This window comes from Heterocephalus glaber, unplaced genomic scaffold (assembly GCF_053883595.1).
Source record: "Heterocephalus glaber isolate CG9 unplaced genomic scaffold, H.glaber_assembly_v1.0 deba00001472, whole genome shotgun sequence".
NCBI classification, from domain to species: domain Eukaryota; kingdom Metazoa; phylum Chordata; class Mammalia; order Rodentia; family Bathyergidae; genus Heterocephalus; species Heterocephalus glaber.
Genome location: NW_028258315.1, coordinates 22,603,712 through 22,621,041, shown reverse-complemented (window position 1 = coordinate 22,621,041; position 17,330 = coordinate 22,603,712). Strand labels below are relative to the sequence as shown.

The window sequence follows — 17,330 nt, the reverse complement described above, 5'->3', positions numbered from 1 at the left end:
ACTGAGCTACACTTCTAGCCACTGTCTATTCATTTTCCTGGTCATCATATCTTTAACTTCTAAGAGCTCTTTCATATTTTCTGAATATTCCTTTTTATAGCATCCTATTCTTGTTTTATGAGTGTAGTAGCTTCCCTTGTCTTTCCAAAAGTTAATGCTATATTATGTTGAACTTTCTTTTCCCATGCTATCATCATTTCTTGAGTTTCTTTTTCAGTTTCTGTGTTTCTTTCTATGATTTCATCCCTGTGTGCACATGAAGGCTTCCCTTCATGTCTGATTAGACTTTAGAGTGGGGTCTTACAGGAACTTGGTGCTCCTACAGAACTCATAGGTGAGGAGGGAGAGAGTCACATTTTGGTGATTGGTTTTGGCTATTCGTAGGGAGACTCCTCCAAGTTTTATTACTGTTAGTATTACTCTTTTTTGCTTGCCTATTTCCTGTGAGAGGGATCTTTCAGCATCTTGACTTGGTAGTAACCCTGGTGGTCACATTTTGGGATGTGACTGTGGGATAGGGGATTCAGAGCCTTGTCATTAGGTCACCAGATTTCTTTACTTGGTGTCAGTACAGGGGCCTCCAAGACTTGCTTCTGGTTCCTCCTTTCTGTGGGCTCACATTTCACTTTCCTCAGCTCTGCTCTCCCTAGTGCCCCCTCCATTGGCTTTGTTTTCCCCAAATTTTGTGGTTATTATTTCTTTTCAGTCTTCTGTGTCCTTATAGGCTTCTCCCTTTTTAAACTACCTTTACCAATACTTTAGAGGGGCATCAGAATGGAGCTAAGAAAAGCAAAAACAAACCCTCACACTTGTTCAATTTGCAGTGTTAAACCAGAAATCACTTTTATAATAATTGACGAGGGGAAAGTAAGTTGTCTCAAAGGCTAGGAATGACAAACTGGCTGTGTGTGACCAGATTCCCCAAGATAGTCTGGCTGGCACAGAGCTTATGACTGACATCTGAATCTTTAGTGGGCCATGAATTCTCCAGTTTCATAGCATTCCCTATTGTCCTCAGTTACCTATCTTTGTTATTTGCCTAGCCCCTGGAGCCATTTTAACTGTGACTCTTGGTCTACACATATAGACTATAATATTGCTTTAAGGGATCTACAGCCTGGAGGTTAAATCTAGACACAGGAGCTTTGCTATCTAAATATGCACCTGCCCTTGCTTGGTCTCATCACTTATTCTACCTGGTGGTTATGGAGAATCAGAAATTGCCTACAGCTTTTCTCAGGAAATGTAAGGAAGATGAAGTGCTTCATTTTTTACATGCAATAAGATACACAGAAAGGTGAAGGTTCTTCTGACCAGATCTTCAGAACTACTTCACTGAAATGTATTTACTAAGTGGAATTGTAAATGTCTAGAACCAAAAGGGAACCTTGCCTACATGACTTATTTTGTCATCAAAGCAGCACGTCCTCTCAGTGGAAAAGCCACTTTCCATGGAGATATGCCTATTGGTGGTGGCATTGGCCCAGGAGCCCAAGTCCTGGCTGCCAGTCACCCTCCTCCCTGATCACCTTGTAGGAAGGAAGTGAGGATACTTGGGCTTCCACTTATCCTGTGAATGGCAGCACATCCTGCCTAGCAGAGGACACTCGGTTTCACTGTCTTCCCTAACCAAGAGGAAGTATGTGCCAACTGTATGTGCCAACTGTATTTGCCCTGACTTAGAGGAATTATGTGTCAGCCATATACTCACTGTTCTTTATTTTCAAGTCACAGTCTCTTAGTGAACCATTCTTGTTTGGTGCTGTAAGCATTGCATAAGTCAGAAGCCTTCAGAAGAGTTGGGATGATCAGAGTTCTTGATTTTCCTGTGCATTGTCAATAAGAACTTTTTATGGCATCATGTATATAGATTTGTGTTAATTGGTATAAATAGTGTTAAACATTAAAATGTAGCCCTCAGGGATTTCTGTGTGAATGAAAGAAAATCAACATTTACTTCTAAAGTGAGAAAACTTAATGAGAAATTTTTTTTCCTGATGATGACTACATACTCCCATGCCATCTAAACATAAACTTTCAATTTGTTATGAATTCTCTTCTAGTTTGAATGGGCCTGGTGTGCAGCCTTGAGCAGGGGCTGGCCTCAGCTCCCCTCTACTTCTGTAACAAAGGGTCATGTCTCTCAATAGAACCATGCTTTTTGTAGGTCACTGGGCCTTCAAACCACATCTAAACCTTTTTTCCCCCATGTGAAAGTAAGATTCTGAAAGCTGAAACAGAAAGCAGTATTTTGCTATCATAAAAAATTGAAGCTGATTATTTCAAAAGATCTCATTCAACTTGGGTGGGGGATGATTTTTGTTTCCATGGAAACAGAAATAAAAACAAGTGTGATAATTTCTGTACTTTCAATATCTATGCCTGCACTCTGCTGTAAGTTCCATAGAAGCACCTTCTACCCCTGAAACCTACAACAAATCCACATACTGCCCCACCTTTCAAATGTAACAAACGTTACATGGGGAAATGGACAGCTAAGTTAGGCTTTTCCTTTTATTGGTTCCTATCTACAATTTCTAGGTCTGATATATTTTAAGAAGAGAGGACTTATAAGTGGGAAAGGGTTGGGTGGTTAGGTAGGATATCTTGACTTGAGAACTCTGATTGGTTCTGGTATTTCAGATAGTAAAAGCCTTAAACATGAGAATATATCCCTCAGGAATCCTGATGTTGATAAAAGAAATATCAACATTTATTTCTAAGTGGGCTGGACATCAGCTGTAGTCTCTGCTTAGATGTCTTCCCTCATTTCTAATTTTTGGTCCTGCTGTTACTTACAGAGGTGATGTGTGTTTAAAATGTAAATAATGGGGGCAGCCTCATCTGTCTGTGGAAATACCTTCGAAGTAGTTGATGCCTTCAATATCTTGTGGCTGATTTTCATATATTTCCATATTCTATCTTCTTTCTTCTTACTGCTCAGGAGTCCTGAGTTAACCTTAGTCACTACCTGCACATTCTCTAGAAAATCCTGAATACTTATGGTTCCCCCGGAGCCACCCCGGCCAAGATATAGCCAACAATAATAACTACCAGACCTTTATGTCTTTCTTTACAAACCCGCCATTTTCTCAGAATGTCAGTTACAAACTAAATAGCAAGATATGCAATAAGTAAATTCAGGCAAAATGCACTGAAAATGCCAATGTTGGTGTCATGTTAAAGAGAAAATTTGGTATAGCTTTTCTAATAATAAATAGAGGAATTGCTTATAATAAGTAATGTGCTTTTTAAAAGGTCAAGATTTTCTTATACAATCCTCTCTATTTAAGGGTACATATTATCTATAATTAGGCATATATGTAATATGTTCATTATTCTAGTGCATTCTGGATGTGCGCCAGAGAGATTGGAATATTCAAAGCTTAAATGATGTCTGTGATCATTCTTATACTATTATGTGCATCAGTGTAATTGCTATTTAAGACAGAGTGTCATGAATACCCTTTTAGATGGCAGTGAAACATAAGAACTGTGCTTTATACTGAATATAGCATTACATGATCTATTCCTAAAATTTCACGATATATACTCCTTGGTGAAACAGTTTCTACTTGTTCTCTTAAAGTTTGTAATTGTCAGGGGAGAGGACCTTAAACATAGGTAGGAATATCTTTCTGATTTTTGCAATGATGTGTTTCTTTTGTATAAAATGATTTTTAATAAATAGTAGCATGAAGATATAATTAGAGTAAACCTTTTAGAATTGTGTTTTTGGCCCCAAACCATTCTGTCAACAGTCAGTCTTCCTATTTTCTCCTAGCTTTCAGTTAATTGACTGACAACTTTTAACATAAAAATACATCTACATTTAGAGTCATTATTTCAAGTCATCATTATGATTAAAAATTTTAATCAAAAATACTTTTCTTTTTTAAAAAAACATGTGTATTTAATACTATATTGTGGTCTCTGTCATTGGAATCTTACCTTGCAAAGTGTGATCTGGGGCACAGGCAGCAGTGGCATCACAGGAGCTACTGTAAGTGCGGAGGCTCAGACCTTCTGGCTCAGAACCTTGCATTTAACAAGCTCCCAGGGTGATGGTGAAGTGCTGGCTTGGGAGACTAAAGGCTGGAAGTAACTGCTTAGCATTGAAGGGAGGTTGGGATAGGCTGTTGCTCCATATGCTCATTATCTTAGAAAATAGTTACTATAATCCAGAGCTCAAAGAAAAATTCAAATCCCTCTGCCACTACTTGTGGGATTTGGGACAAATTGACCTAACTCTTTATGTTTTAGTTTCTCTATCTTTAAATTGGGATAATAACAGTATTTTCCTCTGAAGCTGTTGGGAGGTCAGTTTCAGTATAATTACGTACATGAGGTGCCCGGGGCTTAATACCAGGCACCTGGACACCCTCTATAAATGGGAGCCTCCCCCTCCTCCTTACTGGAACTTTCCTGAAGGCACCTACTGCCCTGACTTCTGCCTGGAGGAGGAAGATATTTTATTCAAGACAATGCATATCACTAGTCTGCGGTGATGGGCTCTAAGATGAATTAGAAAAAGCCCTTGTTGGGAGACGTGGCAGGGGGTCTCCTTGCAGTCAAGGTTGGCATTTCTCCATTATTCCATAATATTCCAGACATTTTGGGGGGCATCTACTTGATAGCCATTTCTGTTCACTGTGTTTGTGTCACAGTATGCTGTGGTCTAGGTATACTGAAATATTCATGATACGTGTCATAAGGTCACCAATGAGAAGTGATAGCTGTCTGGAGAACCAAGTGATTCTGAGGATCAGGTGGCTCTAACTGTGGGGAGGAAGAGCATTCTCGGCAGAGACCTAAGGAACAGCATGGATTGTAGTGTGGTGTGGGGATTCAGGCTAGACTCTTTTCATTTTTTTCTAGAGGACTCTCCCCTCTCCATCTAGACCTCCATCTGTGAGGTCTGGGCTTGGTCATCTTTTGCTGTGCACTGTTTTTTGGGGAGGAGTCCAACTTCCCTATTTCTTTATGGAAATTAGGGGTGGAGTATGAATATGAATGTGTGTGCGGAGGGGAGGGAAGGTAGTACATGATTAGTGTATTAGTCAACTAGTGCTGCATAACAAAGCACCACAAACTGGATGTTGTTTAATGGAACTTTATTGTCTCAGTCTGGAGGCTAGAAGTCTGAGACCAAGGCAGTGATATATTCAGTTTCTCCTGAGCCCTCTCCTTGTTGTGTAGATGACCATCTTCCCCCTGTGTCTTCCCTTAGTCTTCCCTCTGTGTACAAGCCTGTGTCCTAATCCCTTCTTCTTATAAGGACTCCAGTCATGTGGGATTATGGGCCAATCTGATGACTTCATTTTAGCTTAATTACCTCTCTAGAGACCCTTTCTTCAAACACAGTCACATTCTGAGGTCTTGGGGGTTAAGACTTCACCATATGGATTGTAAGCTTGGGGGAGAAAATTAAGATTGTCATGATTTGATGCCGCCTAATAGAACAAAAGGATAACGTTTAGAGTAAAGTCAGTGTTTAAAGTCTATGTCAAAAACATGATCAGTGCTTGGTAGGAAAAGGACAAGCAGAGACGTGGAGCCTAGCTCAGCCCATGGTCCTCTGCTCCATCAGTTCATTCATTATCTAGTAGAGTCAGGCCTTATCCAGGGGCTTTGTACCATAATGACTAGTTTCCAAACTACCAAGGCCACTGTTCTTTAGTGGGAACCTGTGTTTGTCTGTCTATTTATGATGCTGATGAAAAACCTTATTGCCCACTGGCCATGTCAACCTTGGCACCTTAGTTACCTTTTTTTCCTCTGGCTCAGTTTCCCATTTTCTACAAGGAGGATACTCATGCTTGCCAACAGTTTGGGAAAATGAAATAAGAAACTATGTGGAAGTGCTCTGAGAAGCAAAATGTGCTTCATACATACTTGGCAAGATTATACCCACACCTGACCAGTGCCATCCTGTGATTCCAACTAAAGATAGCCATGTGTTACCTAAGTATATGTATCACCTCATAGATGTCATGCCCATCCTTGCTCAGAGTCTGCTGCTGGGACTGTTGTATTGCTTTTGAAAGTGAACAGCAGTTTTTCAGCAAACAAACAAAATATCTTTTGGACAGTAAATTAATTGTGAACAGTACCTGCTAGAGAAATTGAAAGCAAAGAATAACCAATGTAACAAAATCAAAGGTGATTAATTTATGTAAATCAAGGTGGGATATCAGCCTAAATTTTAACTGTATGAATCAGTAAGGCCAAGACAATCACTGGTTTTCTGAGTATTACTTCTCTTCATGAACATGAGATGTAGAAGGGCTCCAGGTCCTTGTGCCATGAGGAAACAATTTCATTAGTGCAAACCTTGTAGTAGAGTTTTCATCAGACAACTCTCAACTTTTTTCCATTTAAGTGGCAAAGTTGGAATGATAATCCTAAACATGGATGTGTATATGTATATGTATAATTCATTTCCTAATGGCCATTTGTGTATACAACCTCACTGTTGTCATGTAAGGTTTTAATTATCATCTTCAAATTCCAGTGGGAACTTTGAGGCCAGGTGTATTGATCAGCTTCCCATTGTTAGGACAAATTCTTGACATCCATACCTTAAAGGTGAAGTGGTTTGTTTTTGGCTCATGGTTTCAGAGTTTTCAGTCCATGGTTGGCTAGCTCCAAGGCAGAAACATCGTGGTAGAAAGATGTGGTAAAGCAAAGCTGCTCACTGCATGGCAGCTGGTAAGCAGAGAGCACGGGAAAGCCAGAGATGGAGCCAGGAAACAGATACCATCACCAAAGCTATGTGCCCATGACCCACCCACATACACCCAGAGGTGTACTTTAATGATGTAGGCATCTCTCAAACCGATCAATTTGACAGTCAAGGTTAACCACTATTCTATATGAGGTGAATTTCCTGGCAGTCTTGCTGAGGCAATCTTGGCTTTCCAAGTGGCCACAGCCACCTGCTTGGGCACAGTGTACCTTACACTTACAAGTGGGCGTTCACCTCTGTGGACATCAGTGGGTGCATGTATTGTCCTGGATTCCTTAGTGATGTTCCCAGGGGTGAACACACACTGTTGGATCTTGTGAGAACTGGCTTCTGCAGAGTGACGAGGTGGAGGTGTATGTGAGAGCTCTGGTTCCTGTCCTGTCAGCCTGAAAACACCCTTCGTTGTGAGCATTCCATGACCAGTATTGGTATCAGTTGTGAGATATGTAGGGTACCAGACTCTTCTTTAATAGTATTTCTTTGGTGAGAGGCAGGAAGAGAACTCATTAAGTCTATGAATTGCTTCTATTTTGCCTTTTGTGATATATATATATATATATATATATATATATATATATATATATTATCAGGGCTCATTTCCTTTGCAGGCCCTCATCAAGGTATAAATTTTTATGTGTGTGTGTGTTTGTTTGTATGGGTGTATGGGTGTAAAACCCAGTGCTCCTTCTGGGGATGATTTGATTGATGTATACACTGGAAACATCTTTAATAATTTAAAGCCTACTTCAAAGGGGATTATACCAAAAAGCACATTGCTTTTCATTTATTCATTACAGACCTGTCATAGCAGCATTTTTTGCCCTGAATTGTAGTGTTGTAGTAATAATAAATTTTGCTGCAGACACAGGATATTTAAAGGATTATAAGCCTTCTAACTAATGTTACCATCTTATTTAAATGGATCAAATTGGCATTTCAGCACCATAATCTTGCATATCTTAAAGTGCAGTTAACCAGATGTAGTTTTATTTGATGACTATTAAAATAGCTGTGCTGGGAAAGTCTAATAGAAATAGTAGGATGAAAGCATAATATTGCTTGTTAGTAATGGTGGTGGTAATAATGGTGAAGAGAATAGACCCTGAATGTAGGGCTAGGTTCTTAGTTCCTTAAAAAGAGATCAGTGTGTATACCTGCCTCATGGAGTAAAAGGACAGTAAAATACATAAGTATTGTGTTTGAGAATTGGGAGTAAAGAGATTAAGAAACACAAAACTAAAAACTAAAAAAAAACCTAGCATGGTGTTGATTTGCAGTTGTTAGGTGTAAATCCAGATTTTGGGAAAGGGAATTAGACTTTTTTCACTGAGATGTAATCACCTTACTAGATGTTAGCAAGTACTTGTAATGTTCTCAGAGGGGCAAGGGCTATGTCTGGGTTTCTAAATAATTGTAGTAAATTGTGAGTTTTTGTATTTTTTAAATGAAGAAAAATGTTATGTGTATGTATCAGGTCCCCAAAAAGAACATCCCTATTCCGTATTGCGTGCATACACTAAAAAAAGAAAGTAAGAGCAACCCAGATAAATCTTAGAGAAGAAGTTCATTTATTGCTCCATTCTGTAAATGCATATTGATCATATTATATGTGCCAGGAAGTAAGTGTTAGGAACTTACATATCAATGAGAAAAACAGAAATATTTGTCTGTATTCTAGTGGCTAGAGACAGACAAATAAAATACATGTAAGATATCAAAAAAGTCTGAAAACCCAGGGTAATGATCTTTTTGGACAGTGAATTATGTTTAAAAAATAATTCACTCATTATCCAAAAGATGCTATACAAATTCTCTTTAAAATTAGAAAAAAACCTAAATTGCTCAAAAAGAGCACATTTAGACACAGTAGAGCTTGAAAATAATTTCTAGGAGAGTGATGCACAATTATTCAGTTTCCCCAGATAATTTATAAAGAAATCTGCTCTTCCTGGCCCTTAGCACCCAGGAGTTCCTGGTTCTGCTAATGCTGCTTCTTTCCCTCTGCCTCACAGTCCTGAGCACGTTCCTGCTCTCCACCACTCCAGGCCTCTCTGTTAGAAATCCAGAGCTGGCGCCACGGCACCAGCCTATTATCTCAGCACTCTGCAAAGGTAGGGCAGAAGGATCACAGGTTTGAGCCCAGCCTGGGCAACTTAGCAACTCAGCGACTTAGCATGACTCTGTCTCAAAATAAAAAATAAAAAGGGCTGGGGATGTAGATCAATGTGAAGGCCCTGAGTTTAATCTACAGTACACACGCTCTAGAAATGTCTTGCTTTCAGGCTGATGACCCTTTAAGCAGTAGAATGAAGGTTTCTACCATGTTTGTTATACATTCTAGTCATTGACTGTCCCCATGAGTGTCCCAGTGACCATGACTGAGCAGCAGCATCTTAGGCTATTTGAGGAAGAATCCAAGATGTGGGGACCTGCCCGCCTGGGTCCAGGCCTCAGCAGTTTTGTATTTTCTTTACTTGTAAACTGGATGTAAGAACTGTGCTTCTGAGCATAATGAGGGTTGTAGCAGGTACCAAATGTGCAGGTGACACAAGATGCTTGAGAGCACTTGGAATGTGCATGCCACCCTGAGTGTCTCTTCCTAATGTGCTTTTACCACTTCTCTCCTGTGCCACACCACAGTGTGATTTCTCCACGCATCCCAACCTTTCCTTCCTGTCTGTGCTGAGCACACAGAGCCCTTTGATATTAGGCAAGTAGGGATAATATTCTTCTCTGAACACCTGGATCCCAGAGCCCTGCTTAACATGAATGGGCCCAGGCCCTTTGGAGTTCCTCAGAGTTTCCTGAAAGTCCCACCAAGGCCATATCCCCCCATCTTCCAGGATCTCCAGGAGGGGAACTTGTTGTCTTGGGCCCAAGACACCTAGGCATTTTTGTACCTCTTCAGGCTTATTCTTGGTTCCAGTCACCTGTGAAGACCCTCTCTGCCTGAGTAAGGAAGCCCCTCCATGTCCTCAGTGCTGGCTTTTTTGTTGCCCTTCCCAGAAGGCCTTATTCTTCAGTGATGCAGAAATATAATCTTTGCTGCAGGACATTTTCTCTGCTCTTTTTAACTTTTTTAATCGTAATCTTATTTTATGGTAAAATACGTTCATGTAAAATTTACCATTGTAACCATTGTGTATATATAGTACACTTAAATATTAAACACATTCATATTGGGCAATCATCATCACCATTTATCTCTAGATTTTTTTTTATCTTGCACAACTGAAACTTTATACCCATTAAGCAATAATCTCCCATTCTCCTTCCCCATCAGCCCTGGCAGCCAACATTCTACTTTTAGCATCTATGGTCTTACCTGCTTTAAGTACCTCAAAAAAGTGGAATCATACACTTTTTGTCTTTTTGTGATTTGGCTTATTTCACTAAGAATAATGTCATTGTGGTATACCGTATGTCAGATTTTCCTTCCCATTTAAGGCTAAATAACATGCCACATGTTGCTTATCTATTCATCTTTTAATGGACACTTGGGCTGCTTCCATACTTTAGCTATATTGAATAATACTGCTATGAAATTGGGTGTACAAATATTTCCTCAAAATCCAACTTTCAGTTCTTTTCAGTATATACCCAGGAGTGGAATTTCTGGATCATATGGTAATTCTGTTTTTAATTTTTTGAGTAACTGCCATATTGTTTCCCACCAACAATACATTAGGGTTCCAATTTGTCCATGTCCTTTCCATCATTTGTTTGCTGTTTTTTTTCCTCTCCTTTTTGGGATAGTAACCATCATAATGGGTATGAGGAGGTATCTCACTGAAGTTTGATTTGAGTGTCTTTTCATTTGCCCTTTGGCCATTTGTAAATTTTCTTTGAAGAAATGTCTATTCATGTCCTCTACCCATGTTTGAATTGTTTTGCAGTACTTGTTGTTGAGTTTTTGGAGTTCTAAATATAATCTGGATATGAAACCTCCATTCAGATTTGCAGATCTATGATTTACAAATATTTTCTCTATTGGTAGTATCTTTTGATGCACAAAAATCTTAAAATTTCCACGAAGTCCAATTTGTCTATTTCTTTTTCTTTTGTTGACTGTGCCTTTACTGCTATATCTAAGAAATCACTACCCCATCTGGTAGCATGAAGCTTTGCTCTATTTTCTTTCAAGAGCTTTAAAGCTTTAAGGCTTTCTTTAGGTCTTTCATCCATTTTGAGTGAATTTTTGTATATGGTGTAAAGCATGAGTCAAACTGTTTTAGTTACTTTCTCATTATTGGGACAAAATACCTGACACCTACAAGTTAAAGAAGAAAGATTTATTTTAGCTCATAGTTTGTAGATGTTTCAGTTCATAGTCACCTGGCTCCAAGGCAGGATGGCATGGCAGAGGAGAAACAGTCCATAATAGGGCAGCAAAAAGTAGTGAGCCTGCTTTCCTTCTTTCTCTGTATAATCCATCTAGGATACAAGCCTATTGATTGGTGCTACCCACACCCAGGGTAGGGCTCCCCTCTTCAGTAATTCCATTATCTCCGTCTACAGTAAACCAATCAGTGGATCAATCCAGTTATCAAACACCCATAATCCAACCACTTCCCACCTATGAGCTCATGAGGCTTTGGGGCGGGGCATCTAGATATAATCCATAACACTAACTTCATTCTTTTGTATGTGAGATTTAGATTTCCCACCAACATTTGTTGAAAATTCTGTCCTTTCCTCATTTGTACTTGTTGTGGCTTGTGTTTAGATGTCTCCTCAAAGACTCATACAATCATAGGTGGAACTTTTTCAGAGGTGGCTGAATCTAGAGTGTGTGATGGATTCATGGTGCAATGCTAGGATTAAGGGTGCTAGGATTAAGGGTGGTGATTACTAAATCAGTTCACTGATTGGGTTGGCACCATCCTAAGCCCAGTAGCCTGGATACAACATAAGGGACAGAAAGAGGCCTGTCTTGTCCCTTGCTTGCTTTTGCGGTCTTCTGCTGCCATGAACTCTTTCTCCTCTGTGATGGCCCTCTGCCATGCCAACCTGCCTGCGAGCCAGGCAACTATGGACTGAAATGTTTGCAAATTGTGAGCCAAATAACCCTTTCCTCTCTTAACTTGTGGATGTTGGGTGTTTTGTCTCTGCAGTGAGAAAAGTAACTAAAGCAGTACTCATGTCGGAAATCATTTGACTATAGTATAAATTAAGGTTTATTTCTGAATTTCTATTCCATTGATTTACATGTCTGTCTTTATGCCATTGGTTTTGATTACTGTTGCTCTGTGATAAGTTTTGTAATCAGGAAGTGTGATTCCTTTGGCTTTGTGCCTACCTTTCAAGATTGTTTTGAGTGTTTAGGGTTTCTTGATATTCTATATGAATTTCAGGGTGGAGTTTAATATTTCTGCAGAAATGTCATTGACATTTTACTGAATCTACAGATCACTGTGGTAGTGTTGACATCTTACCAAAATTAAGTATTCCAATCTAGGAACATGGAGTATGTTTATCTTTTAAAATATATTTGAGCAATGTTTTGTAGTTTTCATTGTGCAAGTCTTTCATCTCTTTGGTTAAGTTAATTCCTAATTATTTTATTCATGTCAAAGCTATTGTAAATGGAATCATTTTATAATTTTTTCAGATTGTTAATTGTTAGTGTATAGAAATGAAACCAGTTTTCCTGTGTGCTGCATCTTCTTTTGTTCTGATTTTATAGCAACAGTCCTTTATAGTCCTTTTATAGCAACCACCTGTCCTTTCTCAAGCTCTCCTCTCCTCATCAGTTTAGGTGTGTTCCTCAATATCTTCCCCTGTTAGTTCTCTTTGGAGAGGGGATGCCACAAGGTTGTGGTGGGGAGATGGGAAAATGTGATTTTTCTCCTTAAGAGATTGGAGTTTTTTCTCACTTCAGTCTTTTAGGTCTCATACATGGAAATTCAGATATTCTTTATCAAGTCTAATGAGTTGTATTGCACAGGTCTTTTCACCAGTTTTTTCAGCACCATCTGGCAGATCTATCCTCTTCCTGGTCTGAGTATTTGTCCAGCCTTTGACCTTTGATATGGGTTATATCTAAATGTCCCTATGTGCTCATAGGTAGGACTTTTGGGAGGTGGCTGGATTATGGGTGTGTGATATTGGATTAAGGGTGTGTGGTACTGGATCAGATCAGTCCACTGGTTGGAATACTGTGGTTTCTGGTAGAGATGAATAAATTTACTGAAGACAGAAGCCCCACTAGGGGTGTGAGTGGCACCAATAAACTTGTAGCCTAGATGGAATAAAAGGGAAATGGAGGCTCACTGCTTTCTGCTTCCTGACTACCCTGCCATGGACTGTTTCTCCTCTACCATACCTTTGCTATGTTGCCCTGCCTTGGAGCCAGCCTACTAGGGACTGAAACCTTTATAAACTGTGAGCTAAAAAAACCCTTTCCTTTTTTCATTTTGGATATTGGGTATTTTATCCCAGAAATGAAAAAGTAACTAAGACAGGTTTCCTGTGGGCTTCAACTGGGTAGTATTCTAAGGGGTAGTGTGGACTCTACGCCATTTGATGTTAGGCCTCTGACTAAAAATTAAACAATCAGCCTTACTGTCTTATTCAGTCTGTATAATACAAACATTGGTTTCTGCAGGACCTTGGGATAGCTATTTTTTTCCTTTATTGTTTAAGTACATCTTTGATATCATTTAACTGAACTTGTGACTTTATTTTTAACAGAAGATAGAAATTCATGGTTCCAACTTTTTCTCTTTCAGAATAATGTTGTGTGCAATATTTTTCTAAACTGTTAGTCTACTTCCCTTCATCTCCATCTTTCTTCACTTCCCAAATGGAAAGCAGTATGCTAACTTTTATAAAAAGATTGTTAATGTACCATAGACACCCTTTTCTTAGAAGACAGTTGATTTCTAGAGTTGGATGGGATTTCAGGGATAACGAGCCCTAACCCTTCATTTTACAAAGGCCAAAGGATTAAGTATTCAACATCAGAAAGCCAGAAAGTGACAGATGTGGGATCTGAACACAAAACAAATTCTGTGTTCTTTCTACCCTAACATTTAAAAAACTTATTTTATTGATGGAAATAAAGAAATATGATAGCTCCAGGAAAGGATGTGTCATAATAAATGGGAAAAAATTCCAGTGTTGTTAAGGATCTTTCATGTGCCAGGTAAGATGTACAAGAGGTCTTTTTTTATAATTTGTCTCATTTAACCCCCATGGAAATTTTATTACCTTCACATTTTACAAACAGGGAACCTGAAATTCACAGAATTTAGGTAGCAGCCACTGAGTGCCTGGCTAGGACTTGAACTTGGGTTTTTATTTCCCCAGAGTCTTGGTTGTGGTACTTGGCCTCCTGTTCTCCTTTAAAGTGAACTTGCATATATCCAAATGCTTAATTTGAGTTTATAAAATACTGCTTGTATTTATAGACAAGCTGTTAACTCCCAGGCATTACGTGCATTATGTGAAAAGCTATTCACATTCCATGTCAGAAAAGCTGAGTTCACTGGATCCAGGGCTGCTACCCTGACCCACAGTGCTGGTATGGTCATCTCTCCACAAAGACTTTTTAGCCCCCTTCTCTGGTTAGACACTCCATTGCCAAGCATCAGAGGGCCTTGTGAATTAGTTTCCTTCTGCTGTGGGGAGTAGAGCATTGGTTCTGGAGTCACAGGATTAGCTCAAATTCTGGCTCTCTCAGAGGGATCTTAGGCTGGCTACTTGGCTCTCTAAGTGTGAACTGGGACTATGACCAATCTCACAGCATTGTTGTGAGGTGTAAATGAGAAAATACTTGAAAGTGTGGCACATGGCAGGTATTTTGTACATGTAAACATATTTTATACTGTAAAGTACTATGTACATGTAAGGTAGTTTTACTTAACAGTAATATAATAATAATTACTATACTACTAGATGTGCAAAGGAAAAAAATCCTCCATTATATTTTGTACTTTTATCAGTTATTTATTTTGCTCTATCAGAGGCCAGCAGAAATAGTTGATGAGGAAGAAGATGAAGAGAAAGCAAACATAGATGCAGAGCAGAAAGAAGACTTTTCAGGGATGAATGGCGGAGCTGCAGATGAAGGAGGCAGGGATGCTGCTGATACCCCTGAACACAGCGGGGAGAAGGCCAGTCCTGCCCATGTAAATGGAGGTACTGATGAAGAAAATGGAGAGGAGCTGGGCCAGGTTAAGAATGAGCTTCAGTCAGCAGCAGATGAGGAACATAACTCTCCAGGAGCTGGCAGTGGACAGGATGAGGTATTCCTATTGCTTTTGCTCACACTTGTCTGTACAAGAATGTATCTGAACAAAAACCCCTTATGCTAGAGTAGGAAAGATCCAATACTGTCTAATTAATTGCTACATATTTCAGTCAGTTAACATATATGGCTGCCAACCTAGCTGACAGTCCATATGTCTGTCATTCTTTCATTTACCCATCCATCCATCTATTCATCCACTATAGATCCATCCATCCATCTCCCACCTTGTTGTACAAAATTTACAGAGTTCTTTAAGAACATATACAATAAAAGAGAGACATACAAAAATACAAAAAGTTAAAACCAGGGAAGACTAAACCAGAAAAGGATATCAAGAACAGTGAGACCTAGACGTGATATAAAGAACATCATCTCTATTACCAGTGACTTCTTTGCTCTCTAGAGGAATTGTCGTTTGTTTAGCTCACTTTAAATGGATTTATTGAATCAAGCCCTCAGAACACCAGGTTCTGTTATGTTTAGCAAAATACAAGAGAGAAGAACAAGTTTAACAATGGCAAAGTGCAAAATGTTCTTGTGGCTAGGTTTCAGTAACCAGTACAAAGTTATCTGTAATCCACTGTATAGCTCATACAAAACATTCTTAACATCTAAATGAAACTTCTCAGTATGTTTCTCATTTTATCTTTACTCAAAATGACATAATCACAGCCCTATTCTGTAAGAAATTCCTCATATGTAGTTCTACATAGTCCTCAGTGTTATTTATATGGCTGCTCTAGTAGTAGACTTCATAAAACTCTTTGTTGTAGTGGCCTTTGATAAAAGTTTATGAGAAAGTAAGTGGGTCTAGATAGTAAGATCCTTGTGTGCTTTTTTTCTGATGGTTTAGTGTAATTCAACATGTAACTTAGGTTTATAGAAATGAATTGATTGGCTTCCATCAATGTAACTTTTGAAAATAATTATGTAATTTGCAACAACATGGATAAAGACATTCTATTAAGTGTAACAAGCCAGACATGGAAAAAACAAACAATTCATGATTTCACTTACATGTGGAATCTAAGAAGGTTGAAACTCGTAGAAGCAGAGAGTAGACTGGTGGTTACCAGGGCCCAGGGGTGGGAATTAGGGAGATGTTGGCCAAAGGATACACAATTTCAAGTAGGAGGGACAAGTTTAAGAGATCTAGAGTCCATGGTGATTGTAGCTAATGACACTGGGTTGTGTACTTGAAAATCACCAAGGGAGATTTTCTGTCCTCACTATGGGAGATGGTAGTGTGTGAGGTAAGGCATATGTTAACTCAGTTTAGTTGCTCCATAGCTCACACATATTTTAAAACATCATATTACATGCCATAAATATATACAATTTTATTTGCCAATTAAAATAAATTAACTTTAACAATAAAGGAGAAAAACAGGCTTTTGATAGGAATTTGGCATCAGTCAAAAATCAAGATTATATATTTTGAGAAGGCCTGAGGTACAGGTGTCACTGGTATGTAATGAGGAAGAATCCAAATTCTCGGGTATCCATATGAGCAAGTGCCTCATAAGTGACTAGGTAGGGATTGTAAGGACAATGCAAATGCGTGAGCAGAGAAGTTACTTACATGGAGATTTAATCTTAACTTGACTCATCTCTCCTTTGTAATAATGATCTATCATATCTTCATTTCCCTTGATGCATTAGTATAGATATGCTTTATGCATATCAAATGTATGAACATGCATATTTATGTGAATTATAAATTAATAATTACCTCTTGCAAAAGGACTCTGTACTTACCAAATGACTAAAATTTGGTTTATTATGAAACATTGTGTTCCAAGTGACAGTTGTTGTGCAAAGTGAGAAATGATTGTAGAAACAGCAGGAAACACAAGGCAAATGCACAATGAACAACTGATATTTATTGAGATTGTGAGCTCGCATTATAGTCAAAATACCATTTGAGATGTTCCACAAGGTAATGTGAAATAAGACATTACTCCAGGAATATGCACACAGATAGATAGATATCTATTTTTTTGGGAACAAAAATCCTGGAATTATGGCTATGGGATTTGGGGAGCTGGAGCTGGTGTTTTCCCCTCAGCTGAGCCCTTTGGCCCAGTAGAGTGTTCAGGATTGCAGGGGGCATAGTTTGAGAACCATCTACTCCCATCTTCATCAGTTTTCAATCTAATGAAGGAAGGCAAATTATAAATGAGACAATATAACTAATAAGATATGAAAAGTGCAAGTGGCAGAACAAGTGTTGTTGTGAGAGCAGAGCTCCCTCTGCCTTTTGATGGTCTGTCCTGCTCTTACGACCTGGTATCTGATGGCACTTGGGCACCACATTCACCATGAGAG

General features: G+C 38.9%; 1 protein-coding gene across 3 annotated transcripts in view; it reads left to right on the top strand.

The window, feature by feature from the left end:
* Dcdc2 (doublecortin domain containing 2) overlaps positions 1-17,330 on the top strand; it is a 169,753-nt gene that overhangs the window by 146,498 nt on the left and 5,925 nt on the right. For 2 of the 3 annotated variants that reach the window (XM_087181238.1, XM_013073281.3), the window contains exon 10: positions 14,695-14,997. In XM_087181238.1, coding sequence (XP_087037364.1) covers positions 14,695-14,997 — 303 coding nt within the window. The remainder of the gene's footprint in view (positions 1-14,694; positions 14,998-17,330) is intronic. The other variant, XM_004847611.4, reaches the window with a different exon arrangement.